This window comes from Cardiocondyla obscurior, linkage group LG01 (assembly GCF_019399895.1).
Source record: "Cardiocondyla obscurior isolate alpha-2009 linkage group LG01, Cobs3.1, whole genome shotgun sequence".
NCBI classification, from domain to species: domain Eukaryota; kingdom Metazoa; phylum Arthropoda; class Insecta; order Hymenoptera; family Formicidae; genus Cardiocondyla; species Cardiocondyla obscurior.
The window spans coordinates 4,887,934-4,909,121 of NC_091864.1; the positions used below are offsets into that span (position 1 = coordinate 4,887,934).

A 21,188-nucleotide genomic window follows, 5' to 3' on the forward strand; every position below is an offset into this window, starting at 1 on the left:
AATTTGATTGCGCGTATGTGTTTTTTAACTGATAAAATATTGCAATGTGTTATCTGTTTGATCTTATAATTTTAAATTGATTAATATCTTTTCTTTTTAATAATAGGGAGAAAATAATTTATCGACTATATTTATAATAATGCCATGCATTTTGTAGGCAAGAGATCGCTTTATCATAACTGTATCGTAATATTACCAGAAAGTTACAAACAGTCGAGTGCAAAGGTCAATGGTTTCTCGATCGCTTCGGGATCGTCATTATGAATTATTATTACAGCGTAATAATCGATATTTCTTTTTTTTTTTTTGCTTTGTATTTAATTTTTACATTACAAATTATAGCAATTCTTTAATCGAGATTATAAAACTCTAGAACAGGTACACCTAGCAATTATAGTGTCGCGTTATTATAACATCTTAAACTTGAAAAAAAAAAAATTGTAAGTCGTAAAATTTTTTTGTTGTATATTTTACTTTAGTGCATTTCAAAATGTATTTATAGTATAAAGCATGTGTTATAATAGCGTTTTAAAATGCAAGATAAATTTTAAAAGCAAACTTAATATTAATACGTAATCGGAAACCGATGTTAGTCGATTGTTAGATACGTCGTAAATTCTTTTTTTTTTTTTTACAACGCATGCATCATCGTCGTACATATATTTAGTATAACTTTTAGTACTTTAAGTATCATAAGAGATCGTTTTAATCCAATTCCATAACGATACGCTACTGCTCGGTTAATCGTGGCTTCATTGATTGCGACGCTTAGTACGCTGGGTCATCGGGAGAAGGGAGAAAAAAACTTTAAGTGAAGCGTGCATTCAGGGTTGGAATAGAGATTCGAGTGACTCAAGAAGACGTGTACAGATAACTTTTTTTAAGACGATTTAATTCAAACGTTTGTCTTATATTTATTATTACTAAATTAATAAACTTTTATAAAATTTAATATATAAAAATATTAAATTGAAAGTTTAATAAATATATACAATTTGTAACGCATCCTTAAAAGTTTTTAAAGCGTTAAACTTAATATTTTCAGGTTTGATAACCGGTAGTATTGTACATTGATATCCTGGACTTGCCTGTACTTTCGCCAGCACATGGATCCACGTATGCTACTGCGCGTTGAAGAACCAGTCTCAAAAGGGGTGCTCCACGGTGTCTACCGCGCCACCATTGGGGTGGTTGGAAAAGATCAACGATGAGGGGGTGTGATCACACCCTCAAAATGACGAGGGATTTTTCCCCCGAAGGGGGGAAAAAAATGAGGGGAAACTCGTTATTATTTATAATATTATTTAAATTAATATTGAGAAGTAAAGAAAAATTAATTCGCGGCACGAGTATCGACGATCATCGGCGTGCGGGCGAATTTCGAGCGGAGATAACGCGGCACACTCTTATTCCATATAATTTCCTTTTAAATTTATATTAAAAAACAATACAAGTTTATTTCGCGACGCGAGTATCGGCGTGCGGGCGAATTTCGAGCGGAGATAACGCGGCACATTTTTATTCCATTAATTTTTCTTTGCTTCTCAATATTAATTTAAATAATATTATAAATAATAACGAGTTAAGCAAACGCTTAAAAGAGAGATCTCACAGTATCAGGATTTACGGTATTGAGTAAGTACATCTTGTATAAAATTAACGTACCCACGAAGTTTCATATTAATATTAATGTATACGTTTTTAGTCGTAAGATTTTATTGCCATTTGAAAATGCATTTTTATCACGTTCGGTATCTCGACTTCTGGATCCAGTTCACAATATGTTTTCTGGAAAAGATTTGCCAACACATGACGAAATCGACAGTCTCATACGTATGATTACAAAGTAAGTTTTGCATGTTTTTTTTATACAGGTGTTTTATTTAATGCAGAAAATTTATAGCAAAAATATATTTTGCGTTTAGTGATTTGAACGTATCTTTGGTGGATGATGGATTCGCAACTGTTGTGTCACGTAATGTTGGGAAAGCAATAAGATTGTTCTGTTTAAAATGTTGCCTGTGACGTCGCGAAAGAATAGGACAGACAGACACTGTATTATACATTGTCTGTCCTACTCTTTCGCGGATTTGCGGTAACTGCCGGCGACGCCGCGAAAGAGTAGGACAGACAGTGTATAGCTCTGGCCTTCTCTTCTATCCGACGGCAGCCGAAGCGCTGGCTTCACGCGGACGAACCTCAGTATCTGTACGCGTGGAAGTCGCGATTCCGAGTTGGGCTTTCTGATCTGCGGCTGCATTTTCTAACCTCTCTAACCTCTCGCAGCAAGTAGTTATATTTGAACGTGTTCTGGCACTTAACATATGCTACCACTGTCAGAATGGTCCTGTTGGAGAATGACGCGGTAACTCATCTCATCACCGACATTGTTCTCTTTACGGCGAACGACTAATTGACATACTCTCGTTGCAGTTCTTAGCGGAGCTAACCAAACTCTTTGACAAGTCACGTATTTCGGGCGCGGTGTCGCTTACGATTAAGAGATGTGAGTAGTCTAAGCTCGTTTTCTTTATTTCTCTTAATATACCCCGTTGTCTTTCTGTACTTTTGTACTACAAAGATTTCTATTTCAGTTAATGGACACAATAAACCAGTGCCCAGAAAAGGCAAGCCTCCCTTACCAACTCCTACGGAATATCTTTGTTTAGTTCGAGCATCTCTTCGTAACAGAAAGATCTCCACTATTGTATGTATTTCTTTGCGAATTAATTGTCCGCAACTGCACAGTTCTAAACTGCAATGTCCATCTTTCAGATTCATTCCAAGGATGTAAACAAGTTTCAGCAAGCATATTGGAATCTTTTAAAAACTAATATAAGTGGGCTAAAAAAGCTAAAAAAAACGAAATCAGCAAAGCCAAAAGTTCACTGACCCAGCAAGAATTAGCTGCGGTTGTTTTTTTTGTTACTCTAACTTTCATACCTGTTCATCACCACATTTATTGACACCTGTACATGTAAGTCAGTGAGGGCAGGGTTTTATGCAGCATTTTGTATAGACTGATGTACAAAAGGTTAATAATATTGTTATAAAAGTATATACATAGTTATGTATATGCAACCGCTAATATATAATTACAAATTTTAATAAATTTTGATGCAATAACGAATATAAAAATAATATTATAAGTTCAAAGTAGATAATTGTGATAAATTATTTAATAATCAGAACGAAAGTTTTTCTGAATGAAATTTCTATTGACTTATACCATTCTATCATTCAGACTTGGATTTAATATATCATTTTTCATAATTTATATACCTATATCTTATTATATTTTTCGTTTAAAGACAAATTTTTTTTCTCCGAACTTCTGTCGCTTTATTGAGAATACTCCTATAAATGTCGGCGGAGTCGTCGATGTTTAGAACAAAGGTTTCCGCGTCTAACGTAGCGAAGGCGTATACGATGTCTGTGCAAATCTCCCCGTCGATATCTTCGGGTATGAAGCTGCCGAAACTCGCCCGCCTCCAAGCCCAATTTGTACAGTAGTAAACCACTTTCTTCTCGTTCACGTTTTTGGCGAGTCTAAATTTTGGCGATAGAAGTTGCTCTACGAAATCAACAAAATAAATCTCCTTTTCACGTAATGCGCTTTATATTTGCATTAAAATGGTCCACTGATCAAAGAGTTGTATTTATCGCGATACGTACTTGATGTTGAGTAGCATTGCATTTCGTGTTTTCCGGCCAGTCGCATCGATCATCATTCCAGTAGAGTCCTGGTGGACAAGAATGTTCCGAGATCTTGCCAAAATTGCATAAATAATACTTGGTACAATCGCTTTTATGTGATATGAATAAACGTCCTCCGCAATCTGCCGGCGGTAACGGGCTAGCTTCAATTTCAATGGTGTCGTCGATATCTGGATCTAATTCAGTCGTTGTTGTTATAGAGGCGGTTGTCGATGGCGGAATATACACTGGGTTCGACGATATAGTGGATTCATATATTGGACGTTCGGTGCTGGTTGTAAATCCGACATCTGTTTGACTGACATCGATTACAAGCGCCTCTGTTCCTATCAATCGTAAACATATTAAAATTTAATTTGTACATTTTTCTTATATTGTATATCGCAAGTTATATTAAAATACTTTTCTATTTAAAAAATGATATTAGCTAGTCTACCTTCCGTGATAGGGCACAACGGGCCCTTTGGATATTTCCTTAAAACTCGATTCATTGTTCTCAATAGCGGGCTGGGTTCGCAACCGCATCTATTCTTAAAATCGTCTAGATCCAAAGCCCAAACCATACCGCCGCCCAAATCAAGTTTTTTTATCAGTTCTGCCTTTAACTTGATTTGTTGAGCGTCGTCGAAGCTTACCCACTGATCACCTTTATAGGCGTAGGGACCGATTCTTCTTTCTTTATCTTGAACAACTGTCCATCCCTTCTTTAATGTTCTTTCACATATCTGCAATAAACAAAAAAAAAATGCAATTTACTTTTGAAATAAATATTTTTGAGTATTAAAGAAATTAATATTTTTATATGTACGTATCAAAAAAAAAATTTTTTGTAATAATATTAACCTCGTAATATGACAAGAAGCCTCTTGCTCTGGTCGCTTCTCCAGCTTCACCACCACCATAAGTTGGGGCGTTTAATCCATGTACATTTCTCTCCGCAAGTGAAAACGATTGACCGTATAATGGTGCGCCCATAACTAATTTTTTCGGATTAGCACCTTTTTCTATCCAATAATTGATCGAAAAGTTCTAATAGTAAAAAAATTAAATATTAAATAAAATTTTAATATAAATAATTTTCAATAATTCACTAAATAGTTTTTAAATTAAATTCTTACAGCATTAAATGTCGGTTCCCAATCGCCTGGCAGAGAATAGAGCGGTGCTACGTGACCGGTCTTTTTGTCCCATTGGCCATGAAAATCGTATGTCATTACGGATATCCAGTCCAAGTATTTAGACAAAACAGGAACGTCGTATCCCGCATCGATTACTCTCTTGCTCGGTGAAACAGCCGCGGACAGAAGTAATCCTCGAGGTTTGAACTCGTCGCTCAGTTCTTTTACAAAATCAGCGAAATTTTGCTTGTCAGATTCCGGGCCTTTGTTGCAATCTACCTGCCAGCATACTGGATATTCCCAATCGAGATCAAGGCCCTCGAAGCCATATTTCTGAATAAAGACAAGAACTTGCGTGATGAATCTTCGCCTGGCCGCTGGCGAGCTCACCAGCTTACTGTACTTGTCTCCAGCTGAATCATTCCAGCCGCCTAGCGCCATCAGCACCTTCAGACCTTTTGCCTTGAACGCCGCCACCCTTTCGTAAAATTTGTTGTCTATATCGGCCCAGGGATCGTGGGATTTCATCGTTAAACTGCTACCATCGAGCACAGAAAATCCGTAAAGCACGTGAGTGCAGAGATCGGGATCTATATCTTCGGGTACGAATCTACCACCGTCTTGCCGATACCAAGCCCAGTTAGTAAAATAACAAATAATTTTAAATTGAGAACTATCCTGTGTAACGCGATCTACTGTCGTAGTCGGCTGTATCGTTTGCGTAGGTTTGACAGTCAACGTGGTCATCGATGGTAATGATGGTGGTGGCTTCGATTCTACGGGTTTTGAAGGTCTGTCGTGTTCTTTCGACGGTTCCGCCAGCACTCGCTGAATTGTGTGCAACAGCGGATGAGGTCCGTTATCACATCGCCCGCGAAAATCGTCTAGATCTAGAGCCCACACCATACCACCACCCAGACCCATGTCGCGTATAAATTGCGCCTTCCGTTTGATCATCGCCGAGTCGTCAAAGCTAACCCACTGGCTGCCTTTATAAGCGTACGGGCCCATTCTACTCTCTGGATCCTGCACTACTGTCCATCCACGATTGCGTATTCGATCGCAGATTTCATAATAAGACAGAAAACCTGCAGCTCGAGTAAATTCTCCGGCATTTCCAGCGCTGGCTGGAGAATTTAAACCGGTCCCAGCTCTTGGATCGTTGATCGAGAAAGATTGTCCGTACAACGGCATGCCCATAACAATGCTTCTGGGTGGCGCGCCTTTTGAGATCCAATAATTGATCGAATAATTACCATTGAAGTAATAGAACTCGTCGTCTGGATGATAATATAAAGGTGCAACGTGACCAGTTCGTTTGTCCCATTGTCCATGATAATCGTACGCCATGACGGCAATCCAATCCAAATATTTAGCTAACGCCGGCACGTCGTACCCCTTGTCAATTACCTTTTTGCTCGGCGAAACCGCTGCCGAGAGAAGCAATCCTTTTGGTTTAAATTCAGCGCTTAATTCTCTTAATAATGCCGCAAAACTTTCTTTATCCGAATCTGGGCCCTTGTTGCAATTTACCTGTTTCCAATATACAAAATAGTTGTTAATAAATAAAAATAATTACTAACAATTTGCAGATAAATAATAAAAAATATAAGAAATTAATTTCAAAATAAAAAAAATATAAAATGTAATATCTAATTAAATTAATTTTTGTATTATTATATTATTATATTAATTAATTTATTAATAAAATAATAAAATTAAAATTTTTAATTTACCTGCCAGCAAACGGGATACTCCCAATCTAAGTCCAATCCGTCAAAGCCATACTTTTCAATAAATTGAATGGCATGATCGATAAACTTTTTTCTAGCGGCTGGACTGTTCACCAACCGACTGTATTTGTCACCGGCTGAATCGTTCCATCCACCTAACGCAAGGAGCACTTTAAGACCTCGTTTTTTATACGCCACCACTCGCTCGTAAAAACGATTGTCGTAGTCCGCCCAAGAATCGTGAGCCTTAATTACCAACTCGGAATAGTCTAACACTGCGAAACCGTATACGATATGCGTACACAGAGTGTGATCGATGTGTTCTGGTAAATAACGACCGATCCCACGACGATACCAGGCCCAGTTCGTGAAATAGCACACAACTTTGTAGTAGCCGGATAGCGGAGACACCTTGTCGGGGTTTATAATTGCTGGAGGCAAAGTTGACGTAGACTGAGTCGTTGTCGATGTAGTTGTCGACCGTTCCGTACTAGATGTTGGATAAGCAATCGGTTTCTGCGAGGTTGATGACCAAGAAAGTGTCGTCGTCGTTGCCGATTGAGTAGTGATTTCCTTGTCGTCATCGTCGTCCGTGCATTTTGCCCGGGTCGGCCAATCACAAATTCGAGTCTCCTTGTTAAAGTGCAAACCCGGCGCACAGTTAAACACTTCTTTGCGACCCCAAAGACATGCTTGATAGCTCCTGCAGTTACCCGGTACGCTAGTATAGCTGCCAGGAATGCATGCCTAAAATAATCACGATAATAATATTTCATATCAAAATCAATTAACAAACTGTCATGTGATAAACAGATAAATCAAAATGATAAATATGCCGGATATATTGCGAAGAAGAAATAATATCGTACAAGAATTCTAAAAAAAAAAATTTATTTAATTGATGCTACGCGTGAAAAAAAATGTAAGTGAATCGGTAACACATCGTCGGCTGTAAATCACTCAATTGTAATTATTATAATTAACTAATGTCCGAATATAACAACGCGCGCGAGTTGGTTTCTTTGAAAAAACAGCGCGCGCGTAGCACGCGCATGATTTCTTCTGGGTTCATTAATTTTCTGCATTACTATTTACATTAATTAAAAAATAAAAATAAAATATAAAAAAAAAACATTTGTTTATTTTACTTACGGTGTTTTTTTCCACGAGCAGAGCATTCTTATGAGGCTTTTCTGTACATGGATTTTTAAAGGCCCAATCACACATGTTCTTCTCGGTGTTCCAATTTAAACCTGGACCGCATTGCTGCGAGACCAAGTCGCCGTTTACGCAAACTAAAAAGCTCGTGCACGAATCCGGATAGGGATAATATTGACCATGTTGACATGGTTTTTGCGGTTTTTGCGTCGGTCCCATAACGACGATAGGTTTCAACGTTGTAGTAGGTTTCGTGATCGCTATCGTCGTTCTCGCTGTCGTTGTCGTCGTTGGCTTGGTAACTTTAACAGTTGTCGTGGGTGGCCTCTTCGTTGTGCTCCATGAAGGACTGCTTATCGTCGAGGTTGACTCTGAAAAAAAAGAAATATTCGTAAAACAAACGTTGTATTTCGTGCGATAAAAAAAAAAAGACATTAAGATTGTATCGGCACCTCGCCGAGAAATGGTAAGCTCTTCCTCCGCGATGCAGTTTAGAAGAAGAGCTAATATCATATAGAGATGTTGAAATGGGAGGACCATTTTCGCAGATACAACGTGAGAGAACGACGCGCAAACAACAAGTCAACGTTGCTTGTACCCTTGCCAATGCAATCTTCCTTGCTTTGCGGCGGACAGCAAAGGGAGAGGAAACAAGAATGTTCCTCGGCCGGAGGCGATAGTTAAATGGAGAAGATATGCGATATGCGACAGTATTTGCATATGTACGACTCGCAAACAGGTTTGCATTCGCGTTTATCCGCGTGCTCGCTTATCGAAATAATTTTTATGAATTATTAAAGAGTCAATGTCACTGCAAAAATAATTTTCTCATTAATGTTAACAGGTTATTGCCATCGATTTCCTAAAGATGCAATTCATATTTCGCAACGAGTGCCGCATCTCTTCAAATGGTCATTCGGTTATTACTTATCTGGCTTAAAACTGTGTAATCATAAGCCGTTTCTCTGGCAAAAAGACGGAAAATAGAAAGACTGATCAAAAACTAACGGTTGATGAGAAGAATCTTACCAGTTTCTGCTTGACACTTTGCTGCAGATGGCCAATCGCACAATTGTCGATTCGCGTCCCAGTGCAATCCTGGTGCACATTGTTCGCGTTTTAATTCACCACGAACACATCTGTAATAATTTCCGCAGTTCGCGGGATCGCTGTAGTACTCGCCGCTAATGCAATTAATTTCCGTGGAGGATATCGGTTTTCGCGTAGTGGTAATTGTTGACTGCGTAATCGGTGTACTACCAGAAAAAAATTTTTCTATTAATAAAGAAAGAATCAACAAGAATTTAAATATAGTTAATGATAGTTAATGATACGACTTATATAAAAATCTTCATGCGGCTGTATATAAATTTCGGATTTTTATAACTTAAAAAAACAAAACAAAAAGAAATTAAAATAATGAAGAACAACAGTTGTAATTTGCTTCTAAAAGATGCTCTTTTTTTTTTTTTTTACCTTGATGTAGTCGACGTAGTAGTGCTAGGAGTTGCACTCGGCTTTTGAGAACCATTAGGCTTTGTTACAGTCTCCGGGATTTTACTAGGCTTCTGGCTAGTCCAAGTCCATGTGGGCCACGTAGTTCTGGTCGTTTTCTCGGTTGTTGTGCTCGTAGCCGGTTTTTCCGTCCACGTAGGCCATGTGGTAGCTTTAGTACTAGACATTGGAGTAGTAGGCTGCGGATTGCCATCCGCCGCGTCACTGTGAGTAGTTAAAGTCGGTGGTTGAGGTGTCACCGGTTGCGGTGGACGTTGGCAACCCTCCGAGATCGGCGTTGACAAGCGACCTGTCAATTTAAATAATTGTATTAAAATGTAATTTAAAAAAAAAAAAAAAAAAATATATATATATATATATATATTAACAAAAATATAACACATACCTAATGCCCGATTTATAGTTTTTAATAGAGGATACGATTGTAAACAGCAGAGATTCTGAAAATCGTCTAGGTCGACAGTCCACATTGTAGCTCCACCATAGCCATTTCCCAAGATGTACTTGCCCTTAGCGTAAACGCTTTCCTGATCTTCATAACCTACCCACTGGTCCTCGAAATGCGCACTTGGTCCTGAAATTTTATAGATTTAATGTAAGATAAGTAAATATATAATTTTTTATTTAATATAATATTTAAGATACGTCGTGAATACTTACCAATTCCTTCTTTCCAATTGCGCTTTTTGATTCTTTCACAAATTTCATAATACGCCAACATTCCAGGTTGTTTGGTGAATTCTCCTGGCTTGCCGGGACCGGTCGTGGGGTCACCCAGGTCGGCTTGGCTCGCTGTTGAGAGTCGATAAGATTGCCCGTATAACGGGATACCGACTAGAAGCTTGGATTTGTCAGCACCGAGACCCGTGAGATAGTTCATGGTAAAATTCTGTAATATTTTTGTTAACATGATACATTCTACGATTTGCAGTTTTCGTGCGATTTAAACTTACGACATTATAATAAGGTTTGCTGTCTCCTGATGCCCCGAACAAAGGTGCAATGTGTGCAAGTTTAGATTCCCACGCTCCGTGATAATCGTACGTCATGACCGACATAAAGTCAACAGCCTGCGAGATCTCTTTAACCTCATACGCCTTGTCAATAACTTCTTTATATCCTGACAAAGCAACGGCTAATAAAAGAGGTGGATCTTGCTTATTGAATTCTTCCCTCAATTCTTGCACTAGCTTAGTAAAATTCGGTTTGTCGGAATCTGGGCCCTTTTTGCAGTCGCTCTGCCAGCATGTGGGATAGCTCCACTCGAGCGACAGACCGTCAAAATTATGCTTTTTCAGAAAATTTATTGTAGCAAGAACAAATTTTCGACGGGCGACACCGCTGCTAATCAATCGAGAGTACTTATCACCGGCACTGTCGGTCCATCCTCCCAAAGCTAATAGTATTCTCGATCTTTTGATCGAAGTTACTCGCTGGTACAGATCTGAAAGTTAATCGGCGATTTATTCGATGGAAATCGAATGAAAGAACAACGTAATAAATCTTAAAAATGACAAACTTGTTTCGATAGTGGTTTAAATTCGTTACATATTTTAATAATTAAAAAAAAAATTAATTTGCTTACTATTTTCAATATCAGCCCAAGGATCAAATGGCTGAATCAACAATGTCTCAGGGTTCAGTCCGGCAAAAGCGTAGACAATGTCGGTACAAAGGTCCGAGTCGAGGTGCTCTGGTACGAATTTACCGTCTCCTTTACGATACAGAGCCCAAGACGTCATGTAACATGCAACTCGCGGACCGGTCTGCTGCAACATTTTTTTCGGCGATGTGGTCGATGATGTATTTTGACCAATAATTTTATCGGAAACATTTAATTTGCAGATTTCCGAGGATTTTGTCAAGATAGCCGCAACACAGCGTCCTTTTATTGAATCAAAAAACCTGCCGTGCCCGCAATTACCATGATATAACACTCCTAAAAAAAAAAAGTATTAAAAAATTTTCATAAATTACGTAATTATTGAATCTCGCGTTTAAAATCAATTTTTGATTAATTTAATATTAGGTATTACCTTTAACGCAGGAATAAAACGTGGAACAATTATCTGGGTCTCTAAAAAGACCGTCCTTTGGACACTTCTTGGTCGGAGCGTTCTCGTAGTATCCTAAGGATCGTACTGCGGCGTTCAGCATCGGCCAAGGATTTCCACAAATACCCTACGAGAATTAAATTGTGACATTTATATGCATATTAAATACAATATATTGCAATAACATGAATAAAAGGAAACAGCATTAAATTAATATTTAATGATAAAACTTGATCGAAAAAGAAATAACATTAAAATCAATTTGTATAAATTTTTTAAATCTTGATGCATTTCTTTATTGCAATACTAAAAAATTTTATAGATAAAATAAATTAACATTATTAATTATTAGTTACCTGAAAATCATCTAAATCAAGTGACCATAATGAAATTCCACCGAGTCCCATCGCCCGAACAAATGCAGTTTTAATTTTAACTGATATAGGATCATCGTAGCCGATCCACTGATCACCACGTTTCGCATATGGGCCTTCTTCGTCTCTGCCAAATATCCACAAACCTTTTTCCAGTTTCTCACACACCTACGAAGAACGATCGTAACTAATTCACATAAACATATCTAAATTTATTAATATGATACTTTACCTCGTAGTAAGCCAATTTTCCATCTTGCCATTTAGTATAAGCACCCTCTTTGCCAGGTTTCTGTGTAGGCGAACCGACCTTAGTGAGATTACCGAACTTGAGGGTGTATCCCTGACCAAAGATCGGAATAGCAAGAACGATCTTCGATCGTAGCTCGGCGCTGACCTGTTCAGCCCATTTGCTCGCGTTCTGTACGATAAAACTCAAAGGGCCTGGATGCAAAACGGGGTGCTCCGTTTTCTTGTCGGTTGATTGGATGTCTCGCCAGCTTTTCAAAATTATTAGATCAACAATAGATGTAAGTTCCGGATCCACGGGATCTTCCGGTTTCAGTGCCACTGCGAGAGTGTATCCCTTTTTGCTTAACGAGCTGCCGATCAGCTTTAACAAAACTTTGAATTGTGGCCAATTCTGGGCGGAGGTTGGCCAGTCGAGCTCAATACCGTCGAAACGATATTCCTCGAGAAATTTGAGAATGGATTTCCGTAATGGGAAATCGGCCGTGAGATTGGCATTTCGCTGGATAACTAGACTGTTTTGTGAATTTGGCCGGAGTGATATTAGCACACGTAACGCCGGATCTTTTAATCGAAGTTCCGTAGCAGCATTGTATCCACCTAGCACAATAATAAAAATTGATATTTTCTATTAAATAATACATTTCTATATTTTTGCTTTACAACTTTGTTAGAAATTACGTCGTACCTTTTACTCGATCGTATTCTGGATCATTAGGGATGATAGAGTTCTTTTTGTCTACAACACATAATGAAATAATAAAATTAACAATTCAGATAATAAAATAAACATACTACGATATATGTACGTGTCTTTACAAATATTATTTACCGATAGTAGCTGCAGAGTATACTAGATGGGTGCATTTGTAATCTGGCACGTTTCGTGGGTACAGAGAGAACGGTTCTGTTCTATGAACGGCTTCAGAGTTGAAGCGACAGACAATTTTGGGCTCGGTAATTTGCTGCGTTCTTCGTAAGGTCGGAGGTGCCACGGGCTCAATCCAGATCGACTCGTGATCCGGATCGACACCGAGAAAGGGTGCTTCACGATGTTCCACTGCATCTCTCAAAGGTAATCTAATTTGGCTGGGAACATAAACAATCATATCTTTGCAATACAAGAAATGTTAATAAAAATGTGAAAACAATTAATTGTAACAATTTATTTTAATAATTAAATTTAAATATTAAAAAAAATTCTTAATATCTTTCGAACTAAAGTTAATAGGGAAGAAAAATCTTTAGCATGCTCTTGTTAGCAATCACCTTTCGAAGTCGTTCCGAAATATCGGATTTGGTTTAGCGTCAAGCACGTTGGCTGGCAAGGACTCGACCGCGTCGCGCAGGGGGTACCTGTGCGAGCCGAATTCATCGTAATTTAAATCATTCGACAGATGACCGGAGGTCGATGGGTTTAGCGAGCTCTCGACGGCGTCTCTCCGGAACGAAAAAAGGAGACCGCGTTGCTGCTGGTGATCCCACGGTGGCGGGGGTGGCAAAATCTCCTGGACCGGTACCCGATTCGAAGGGACGGCCGACGACAAACATACCAGGCAGGTTAGAATAATCCAGGCAGCCATATTTGCTGAAACAAATTGCAATCGACAATTCTTACGCGCATCTCACCGAGAATCATCGAGAGATAACCTACTTGCGCGGACTCTCTCAAGATTATTAAAAATTGCCCTGATTTTTCAATAAATTCTTTATGCGGCTTCCAAAGACAGCCGGCTCGAGTATTCCGAGCTGGGATGTAGGGGGCTGAAAACACTGAGGTATGTATTAAATGGACTGTATTTTTGCAGCACGCGCGTTTGTTCCAACTTTTTGGTAAATTCACTTGTCAAGTAATTATACGTCTATCTACGTCTTTATTTTTAGGTGGATAAAGATAGGAACATGTTTTTACATGACGAGTAAATTTGCCAGGAAGTAGGAACGAACGGCCCTTCAAGGTACATATCCCGATCCGTCTCGTTTGTTTAAACAAGCGCACTTGGAATGGAGATACGAAAAAAAGAGACGTCCTTGAAGACGCGGTGAGATTCTTGTCCACGTTTGCATTGCCTTATTGCTTATTTTCCTGCCCGCACGCGTATCTTATTTATTGCGATTTCCAGTTACGTCCGTCAATAGCCGGCAATTACTTATGCGGCACGCAACGGATTCAACAAGAGCCACCACCGGCTTTATTTAGAATATTTATGAGGCACACCGAGGAATAAATTTCTGTACTCGCTTTGGTGCGAAGTACGTTTTTAAATAAAAGGTACGTAGACGTTGTTAGTAATGAAGTTTTTGCTGAAGAGATTAGATAGAAACAATGCCAGCAAGTTTGTTAAATTTATTTTATCTCAACTAAACTATTTGTTTTTTTCGTGTGTTTTTAGGTAATAAAAATACGTTTGCCTGGCTTAAGCACGTAATGACGTATAAGTGATTAACAGCTATGATTGCAGAATGTATTTTTTTTAATCGCCTCATTTCTTCTTCCTTTCTAAAGGTCGAAACAATTTAAATCTTGTACAGCTTTAACGTAGAACAATTTTAACTTGGAATAAGTGAGTTTATTTTAAGTCTTGTAGGTTGACAAGAGCAGATCATATTGTTAAAAGAGTTTTAATACAAATTTTACTATTAGGTTTTCATATCGCTAAACGTTTCACAATAATTGATGACTTCTTACACTAGCCGTGTTTGCAGGTTCCCGGAAAACAGGAAATCTTTCGACGCGGTAGCCGTAAGTTTCAAACGGACCTTCCCGCTTCCTTTTCCGCGGCACCGATGAACTATCACTGACAGGAGTCGATAAAGCACTTGTCTGAGCCGGCACAATTAGCCATGCGGGAGCGGGACCCGGCAGGGTCTCCCCGAGAAGTGCACGCGATGAATTTTAAAAGACACCACCGGGAACGGCGGGGAGGGCCAACAATCTGGTATTCCGGGCGTGCGAGGACGTCCATATATACCTACTCCATCCAAAGGAGACCCCGCCATCCTGCCTGTTAAGCCCCCGCTCTGCGGCGACCTTGACCACGAGAGGAGCATGACTTCTCGTTTGCCCTCGTACACGCCCCTAGGTCCGGATGCCCAACTTGAAATCTCAGTCATCGATTTAGATCACTCCCTCCATCCCAAGAAATCCGCCAACAACCGGATGAATCGTCGCGCGAGGGATCGTCGAGGAAGTCTCGTAAGACTCACCTTAATGATAACGGTTTTAAATCGTTACACTAGATCATTTTTACATAGTTCTATTAGTGATAAAGAAAATCTTTTCTTTCATTAATGGCTGCTGCTCCTAGACAAACAGAAACGACGATCATTAATTCAGGTGAGTATGCACTTCTTCTCTGTACGCAGTCGTTCCATTAGTTAGCGTATAAAGAAAATTATTGTTTTTATTTTGTTTGGCAAAAAGTCTTCTTCGTTTAGTCACTTATAACTTGAAAATTACAGACATTCCCATGGAGTAAGAATCGCTCTCAGACTGGTCAAGAAATCCTTGGAAAAACAACCGGTTTTTTTAGGACCCTAAATATGCGATTCTTTAACGTCACGATGAAACCTTCAGAATTCGCTCGCGGATACTAACGGATCATACGGTATTGTATTAGAACAAATATAGCTCGGAAATGAAACAGTATATGTGTGTACATTAGAATTCTCGCCATTCGATAACGGTATTGCAAATTTTTAATCGTCTTAAGCTATTAAATTTATACAGTAAACAAGAAGCTATCGTGATTATATTTTCACAACGTTTTAACAAGTAAATTTTCTTACATTGACGTCAAATAATTTTGCATTTAGATGTGTATTTAATGCAACAAAAAATCTACATTAAAATAAAAAGAATTATTTATTAATAATTCATATTTTTTAATGGCCAATACAAAAATGATAGATGACAAAAATCGACGACTGAAGAAGCTGCAACGACGAAGAAACGTCGAAAATTCAATGTCCTTGATGGAAATGACGACAGTGATACCGAACCCTCGTCGAAATGGATTGTCGGCGGTCTTATATCGCAAGAAATATTTTCTTGTCCTGCAACCGTGTAGTTAGTAAGTACTATCCGCAAGCGGTTTACTAAGCGATCCATTAGTCGACGATATCTTCTGATTTTTACTTTGCAATTTATTTTCACAACAGTTCAGGAGATTCAAGTGACATAGAATGAATAATATGAATTATCGAGGAAGACATTGCATTGCTCAACTTTATACCTCGCAGCTGGATAGGAGAGACGGTCGCTGATAGCCTGACGTTTGCGATCTTCAACGTTCTTCCAAAAATAAGGCACCCTACCTGAGGGAGTGGCAGCGATTCGCCTTGAACTTGCGGGTTTGGTCAATTTATCGGCTTGTTTTTTTCCCCGCCGCTTGAAAAGTGCGCCGCGAGTGAAAGGGATAGGATTTGTTTTAGGGTCGTTATCTTCCCTTCGTCCTTGCGCGGTCTCATCGTGCCGTGGTTTTTGGGACATGCAGAGCATTTTGTAGTTCGCGCAGAGTACAAAACAGTAACTTATTACATTAACTTCTAATTAAGCAAAGCTAAAATTTGCTAATATTAATACGTTTTGCCGAACAGAAAAATAATTCAATAAATGGTGTCTTTCAACAATGCAGATTGTTGAAAGCTTTGAGTATCTCTTTTCTTTCATTTTTCTGACATTAGAAAGCTCGAAATGCGTGCGTGGTGAATGCCCGGTAACCGACGATGACGAGAAGCGTTCATCAGGACAACAAAGGTCTCGGTGGTCCGGGGGAGTTGGACGGGTATTCAAATTCGAGCGTAGTGGTCTCCGGCCGGTTAATTGCATTACCAGGCGTCTCGGTATAGGTGTGCTTAAGCGCACGCAAGATTCTCTTTGCCTCTCTCTTCTTCTCTCATTTCGATTCTACGTATAGACCCGCCTCGAGCGCGATTAGCAGGCCGGATTATAAAAATGAAATGCGACGCTTAAAATGTTGCGTCGAGTTCAATGCCACCATCTAGCGAAACGGAGAGACAGAGAGGAAAACGGAGAAGGAAAGAGAAAGAGTTAATACGGTAGAAATATAAATTTTATATGTCACAGGCCCGCGAGAAAAGAAAAAAAAAAAAAATGGAATATATGAATCGGAGTCTGTAATCGTCGACTGTTAATGGACCAGCGAGACGAAATATCATCGTTGCAGAGTGTCGACTTAACCGCGATTCCAACGGCCTCCTCTTTTTCATTTCGATTTCCTCTTCTTCGTCTAATTCGAACATCCATAATTATGCTGCCGTAAAGCAAACGCCGTAATATTATGAGTGAAAGTTGTATCTCGCGATTAAGAGCTGCACCAATAAATCAACGGTGGATCATTCGGACGACGTCTTCGTAAGATCTCTTCCTTCAAGAAAAAGAAAAAAAAAAGATAAGAGGGTTTTATAAATTCATAGTTATTTCTTCGAAGCTCGTATAATTCTCGATTAACGCCGGAAAAATAAATAACTTTTTTTTCTGATGCACACGTCGTCTGATAATTTTTTTTTTTTACAAATGAGGAGGGCTTGTGATTGCGGGTGTTTTGACTCTCTTCTCTTTTCATGGAAGACAATAGGACGAAACTGAGAGTAGCAAGCCTTGCTGAATGTGTATTTTTATTTATCGTTGCGAAGGGCGCGTTATATCATAGTAATCAGTCTATTCAGACGCTAATGCATTCCGCGGCAGATGAGCAAGGGTGAGTATCTCGTGACTTTTTTCACGATAGATTGCTACACAAGAAAGCTATTAACATAAGCGGCGAATAGACCGATTATCGACTCGATTGCGATGATCGAGACGGTTCTCTTTTTCTTTCTTAAATTAACACCAGTGATTTGTCAGCTTTATTACGCACACACGTATGGGAGACTACTTCTCCGACGCACATTAAGTCACGAAACGGCTTCTGGATGCGAATTGAGTCAAACGGGTTTGCGAAGACGATGATGAGGAGCGCGACCGTGGCGGGTGCGAAATGTCACGTAAATCACCGCCAAAGGAACGAAAAGGCGTTACGAAACAGATGACGATTTGGCGATAATTAGACATCGCGCTATTAAAGTCACAAGCAAATCGATTTAGCATGTTTTCCGGCCATTGCAAAACCTTGAAATCGATGTTTCACAATTTCGTTAATAATAATAGTAATCTTATTGAGAGTGCGACAGATAAATGAGATCCAGAAAAATTAGTTGCATTTGACGCAGATTTTACTGAGAACAAAAACTTATATGGGCGATAAATTTTAAAGGATCAGCGAGATGAGATGATGTCCGGGGGAGGTGACTAAAGAAGAATTCCTTCTTTCTTTTTCATTTGTTTTACGATTTCCTTGTTTTAATCTAACTATTAATATAAGTTTTCGCCGATCATTGTGTAATGAATAATTTTCTTTCAACGAATCGCGCAATTTTCATCGTGCCGCTGAAATCCAGCCTCTTCGTCATGAAGAAAATGTCACGGAGGCGTCGAAAATGGCTAATCCGCTTGCCGATGATAGACACGCCTTCGCCGTGGGTCTTCGAAGGGTCTTAACGTAGAATCAAGGCCACGCCACCGGTCCCAGGCCGCTTTTACGGCCGCTGGTTGAGTGACCTCTGCGCCCATCCCAGGGAACAGTTGGAGATTTCGATACTTTGCCGGTCCGTCCCTCTTCTTCCACCTTACTCGCTCTCGCGTTGCTATCTTTTTTTTTTTTTTTTTTTTTTTTTTAATTCAGTCTCTCCCTATTCACTTACGAGACGAAAAGAAAAATGACAGAGTGCATCGATTCATTTTACATTCCGAAAAATAATCGTCAGCTATTCATTATTATCTACTTTCTACCTGACAAATTGGACTAAGTAGCTATCTCTATGAATATATTATAATGTATTTATGGATATTCAGGCATTTGAGATGCATTGCTCCTCCGAGAAACTTGATGTCACCTCTCCCATCGCATGCCTATTGTGTGCAAGCATTTGTCCCCAAGATAATTATGCAGTTTATCTCTGCTTTTGTCCTTTCCCCCATCTTCCGTCTTCCCCGAAGGATGACGATGTCGCGAATCGCCATTCAATGTGCACGCGATGTATCGCTTGACGAATGAGTAATGCGAGCGGGCCGGGTGATTTATATGTATCGTCGCGAGAGAGTATCGAAAGGACAAGAGCACGGGACCCACAGCTGCCAGCCTTCGCGAGGTCGGGTTTCCTTGCGCGAAAAGCGCGTTCCGCGAGATTAAATGTGATACTGACCCTGACGAAACCCGCATTCGCAAACGAGTCAACGAGACGAAACTTGTAATGCTCGTAGCTCTTCCTTAATAATAGCTCTTGATCGCGACACGTGTGCCCGTAAGCGCCGTCGCGATCACTTACCTTGATAAGCTGCGAGTAGTTACTGCGAAGAATAAGAAAAAAAAGCCGAGCGTACGTTGAATGCCGAAGGCTTCAATGGAGAACATCTTTCGACGGCTGCCGCGAGATGCAAAAATTCGTCGCTATGCAATTAATATTGAAACCAGAACGAGAGACGTAATTTATGAGTCTCGTATCGTCATTGCGCCGCATTTGAAAAGACCTCGCGTGGATTCCTCGATCGGGCTTTCATTATATTTTGCATCCCAATGTTCAGTCTCTCTTTCAAATAGAACGTAGATCATTATTTTTCTTCTCGCGTACATCAAGCTTGACTAAAACAAAAAAAAAACCGAGTTGAGATGTAATTTAATCATGCATCTTGATCAGGCGCGATTAATCAAACACAGAACTGCAACCCTTCGACAGGATTTCTTTTACATAATTTAATAAACGGGAGAAAATATAGTCACCAGGATAATCTCGGCGAAGGAGGACACCTGTCGTTCGCAGTCTTGTTATCGGCCTACGTTTGTCTGTCAGAAGCAGATCTCCGCGATAGATAGTATATGTATAAAAGAAACAGTATCTTCGAAATCGTGTCGTATTCGCGAAGTACATTGAACGGCATCCACTTCGACGTCTGAAAAATTAACACTTGTAATTATTGCGCGTAATTATCCGTGTACTTAAATTGTTCAATTTATATATAATTTTTTTTTTATTCCGTGTAACTATACTTAAATTTCATTGAGTTGAATTCTTTTAACTAACAATTATTCGAAACAATTACACAATTTTACTAATTATTGAAATCTTTTTCTTACATGTGCTTACCTATACATCTTTTCTTATCTCGTTTTAGAGAGCAAAGTTGTATATACGTCAATGGCTAATTACGCGAAGATCGCAATCATTATTGCTGTCATCGTCGGCATAGTCTGCGGAGACGAGTCCGGTGAACTTGAGGATGTCGACAGGAATATATTGGGATTGAATCTTCCATATGGCAAAGGATTGGTGAGCATCTATCGACATCGATCTAACTGGCAATTAAGACGTACTTAAAGCATGAGTAATAACGTCGTATTTATGATATGTCGAAATTATATTGGACACTTCGGTAAAATGAGATACGAGGATTAATTTGTATGTTAATTTAGTCTAAGAATGCTACTTAAGTGGTCGTGAAAGAAATAAGTTGATGGTGTAATATATTACTATTAACGAACTCATTAAGCAAATATAATATATGTACATACATGAAAAATGTGTTCCTTTCACAGGATAGCGAACTGCAACTGGCCAGATTGATGCTAGCGGTTCCGCGTTTCTGTCATTCTAAACGCAACTCCGAACTGATAAACTCGCTGCTAGGCTTACCGAAAAATATGCACAATGCTGGAAAATGAAAGTGAATTTATTTGGTTAAATTACATATACCTACTAATGTTGAAAAATATATCTTGTAGCTCATTGTCAAAAAATATATATTAAAATAGAATTTAGAAAACCAATGATAATTTATTAGTAATGTTGCTAAGAACAATATACAAAATGAATTAATATTAATAAATGTAGAAACTTACACATGTTGCGTAATTCTATTTTGTTATTACACTCTTCTATCTAATCTAGTATACATAATTCCTTGAATTTTTCTTTGAAACTTGCAGTTGTAAAGTACGAATTAAATATAATTTAAATTTATTTTATTTTAATTGTGAGAAATTTAAAATAAATAAAATGATTAATATGTTTAACTTCGCGTCAGTTGACTTCCATCTCAACCGCGGTTGACTTGATTTGCCATCGGTTATTGAATTGAGTTTCGAAATTTCGTCGGCGACTGTGGCGTCGCGTTTTGAGATTTTTTGGGAACTAAAATAAAATTTAAATGTC

The 21,188-nt window shown here is 38.9% G+C and overlaps 3 protein-coding genes across 6 annotated transcripts; 2 read left to right on the forward strand and 1 right to left on the reverse strand.

The window, feature by feature from the left end:
• Positions 1-2,127: 2,127 nt before the first annotated feature.
• Positions 2,128-4,138, forward strand: Srp14 (signal recognition particle 14). Of its 2 annotated transcripts, XR_011547724.1 has the most exons (5): positions 2,128-2,365; positions 2,434-2,506; positions 2,595-2,707; positions 2,776-2,977; positions 3,918-4,138. XR_011547724.1 is itself a non-coding variant. In XM_070674806.1 (4 exons), the coding sequence occupies exons 1-4, from the start codon at positions 2,342-2,344 to the stop codon at positions 2,890-2,892; spliced, it is 327 nt and encodes a 108-aa protein (XP_070530907.1). In that variant the 5' UTR covers positions 2,128-2,341; the 3' UTR covers positions 2,893-4,138. The 2 variants fall into 2 exon arrangements, 1 of the variants encoding a protein (XP_070530907.1); XM_070674806.1 differs by having other exon boundaries at positions 2,776-4,138.
• LOC139113554 (probable chitinase 10) lies at positions 3,306-14,352 on the reverse strand. Of its 2 annotated transcripts, XM_070674797.1 has the most exons (19): positions 13,188-14,352; positions 12,751-13,007; positions 12,607-12,657; positions 11,902-12,518; positions 11,652-11,837; positions 11,278-11,422; positions 10,827-11,180; positions 10,195-10,685; positions 9,902-10,130; positions 9,627-9,815; positions 9,203-9,530; positions 8,756-8,982; positions 7,721-8,097; positions 6,572-7,315; positions 4,836-6,368; positions 4,561-4,746; positions 4,154-4,442; positions 3,676-4,043; positions 3,306-3,572 (listed from the first exon to the last, which is right to left on the reverse strand). In XM_070674797.1, the coding sequence occupies exons 1-19, from the start codon at positions 13,499-13,501 to the stop codon at positions 3,306-3,308; spliced, it is 7,152 nt and encodes a 2,383-aa protein (XP_070530898.1). In that variant the 5' UTR covers positions 13,502-14,352. The 2 variants fall into 2 exon arrangements, with proteins under 2 accessions (XP_070530898.1, XP_070530895.1); XM_070674794.1 differs by lacking the exons at positions 11,902-12,518; positions 12,607-12,657; positions 12,751-13,007; positions 13,188-14,352 and having other exon boundaries at positions 3,434-3,574; positions 11,652-11,779.
• A 5,535-nt stretch (positions 14,353-19,887) lies between these two features.
• Pdf (Pigment-dispersing factor) lies at positions 19,888-20,992 on the forward strand. 2 transcript variants are annotated; one of them, XM_070661178.1, is made up of 3 exons: positions 19,888-19,959; positions 20,152-20,306; positions 20,573-20,992. In XM_070661178.1, exons 2-3 carry the CDS (start codon positions 20,175-20,177, stop codon positions 20,696-20,698), a joined length of 258 nt encoding a protein of 85 aa, XP_070517279.1. In that variant the 5' UTR covers positions 19,888-19,959; positions 20,152-20,174; the 3' UTR covers positions 20,699-20,992. The 2 variants fall into 2 exon arrangements, with proteins under 2 accessions (XP_070517279.1, XP_070517271.1); XM_070661170.1 differs by having other exon boundaries at positions 19,889-19,946.
• Positions 20,993-21,188: the final 196 nt, after the last annotated feature.

Bases quoted from the DNA above. Each gene is read 5' to 3' on its own strand.
- Srp14 (XM_070674806.1), top strand. From the start codon at position 2,342: ATGGTCCTGTTGGAGAATGACGCG. The intron at 2,507-2,594 runs GTGAGTAGTCTA...TTTCTATTTCAG, and splicing joins GTCGCTTACGATTAAGAGAT to TTAATGGACACAATAAACCA. The intron at 2,708-2,775 runs GTATGTATTTCT...TCCATCTTTCAG, and splicing joins ACAGAAAGATCTCCACTATT to ATTCATTCCAAGGATGTAAA.
- LOC139113554 (XM_070674797.1), bottom strand. From the start codon at position 13,501: ATGGCTGCCTGGATTATTCTAACCTGCCTGGTATGTTTGTCGTCGGCC. The intron at 12,658-12,750 runs GTAAATAATATT...TATGTGTTGTAG, and splicing joins ATACTCTGCAGCTACTATCG to ACAAAAAGAACTCTATCATC. The intron at 7,316-7,720 runs GTAAGTAAAATA...TGATTATTTTAG, and splicing joins TGCTCGTGGAAAAAAACACC to GCATGCATTCCTGGCAGCTA.
- Pdf (XM_070661178.1), top strand. From the start codon at position 20,175: ATGGCTAATTACGCGAAGATCGCAATCATTATTGCTGTCATCGTCGGC. The intron at 20,307-20,572 runs GTGAGCATCTAT...TTCCTTTCACAG, and splicing joins TTCCATATGGCAAAGGATTG to GATAGCGAACTGCAACTGGC.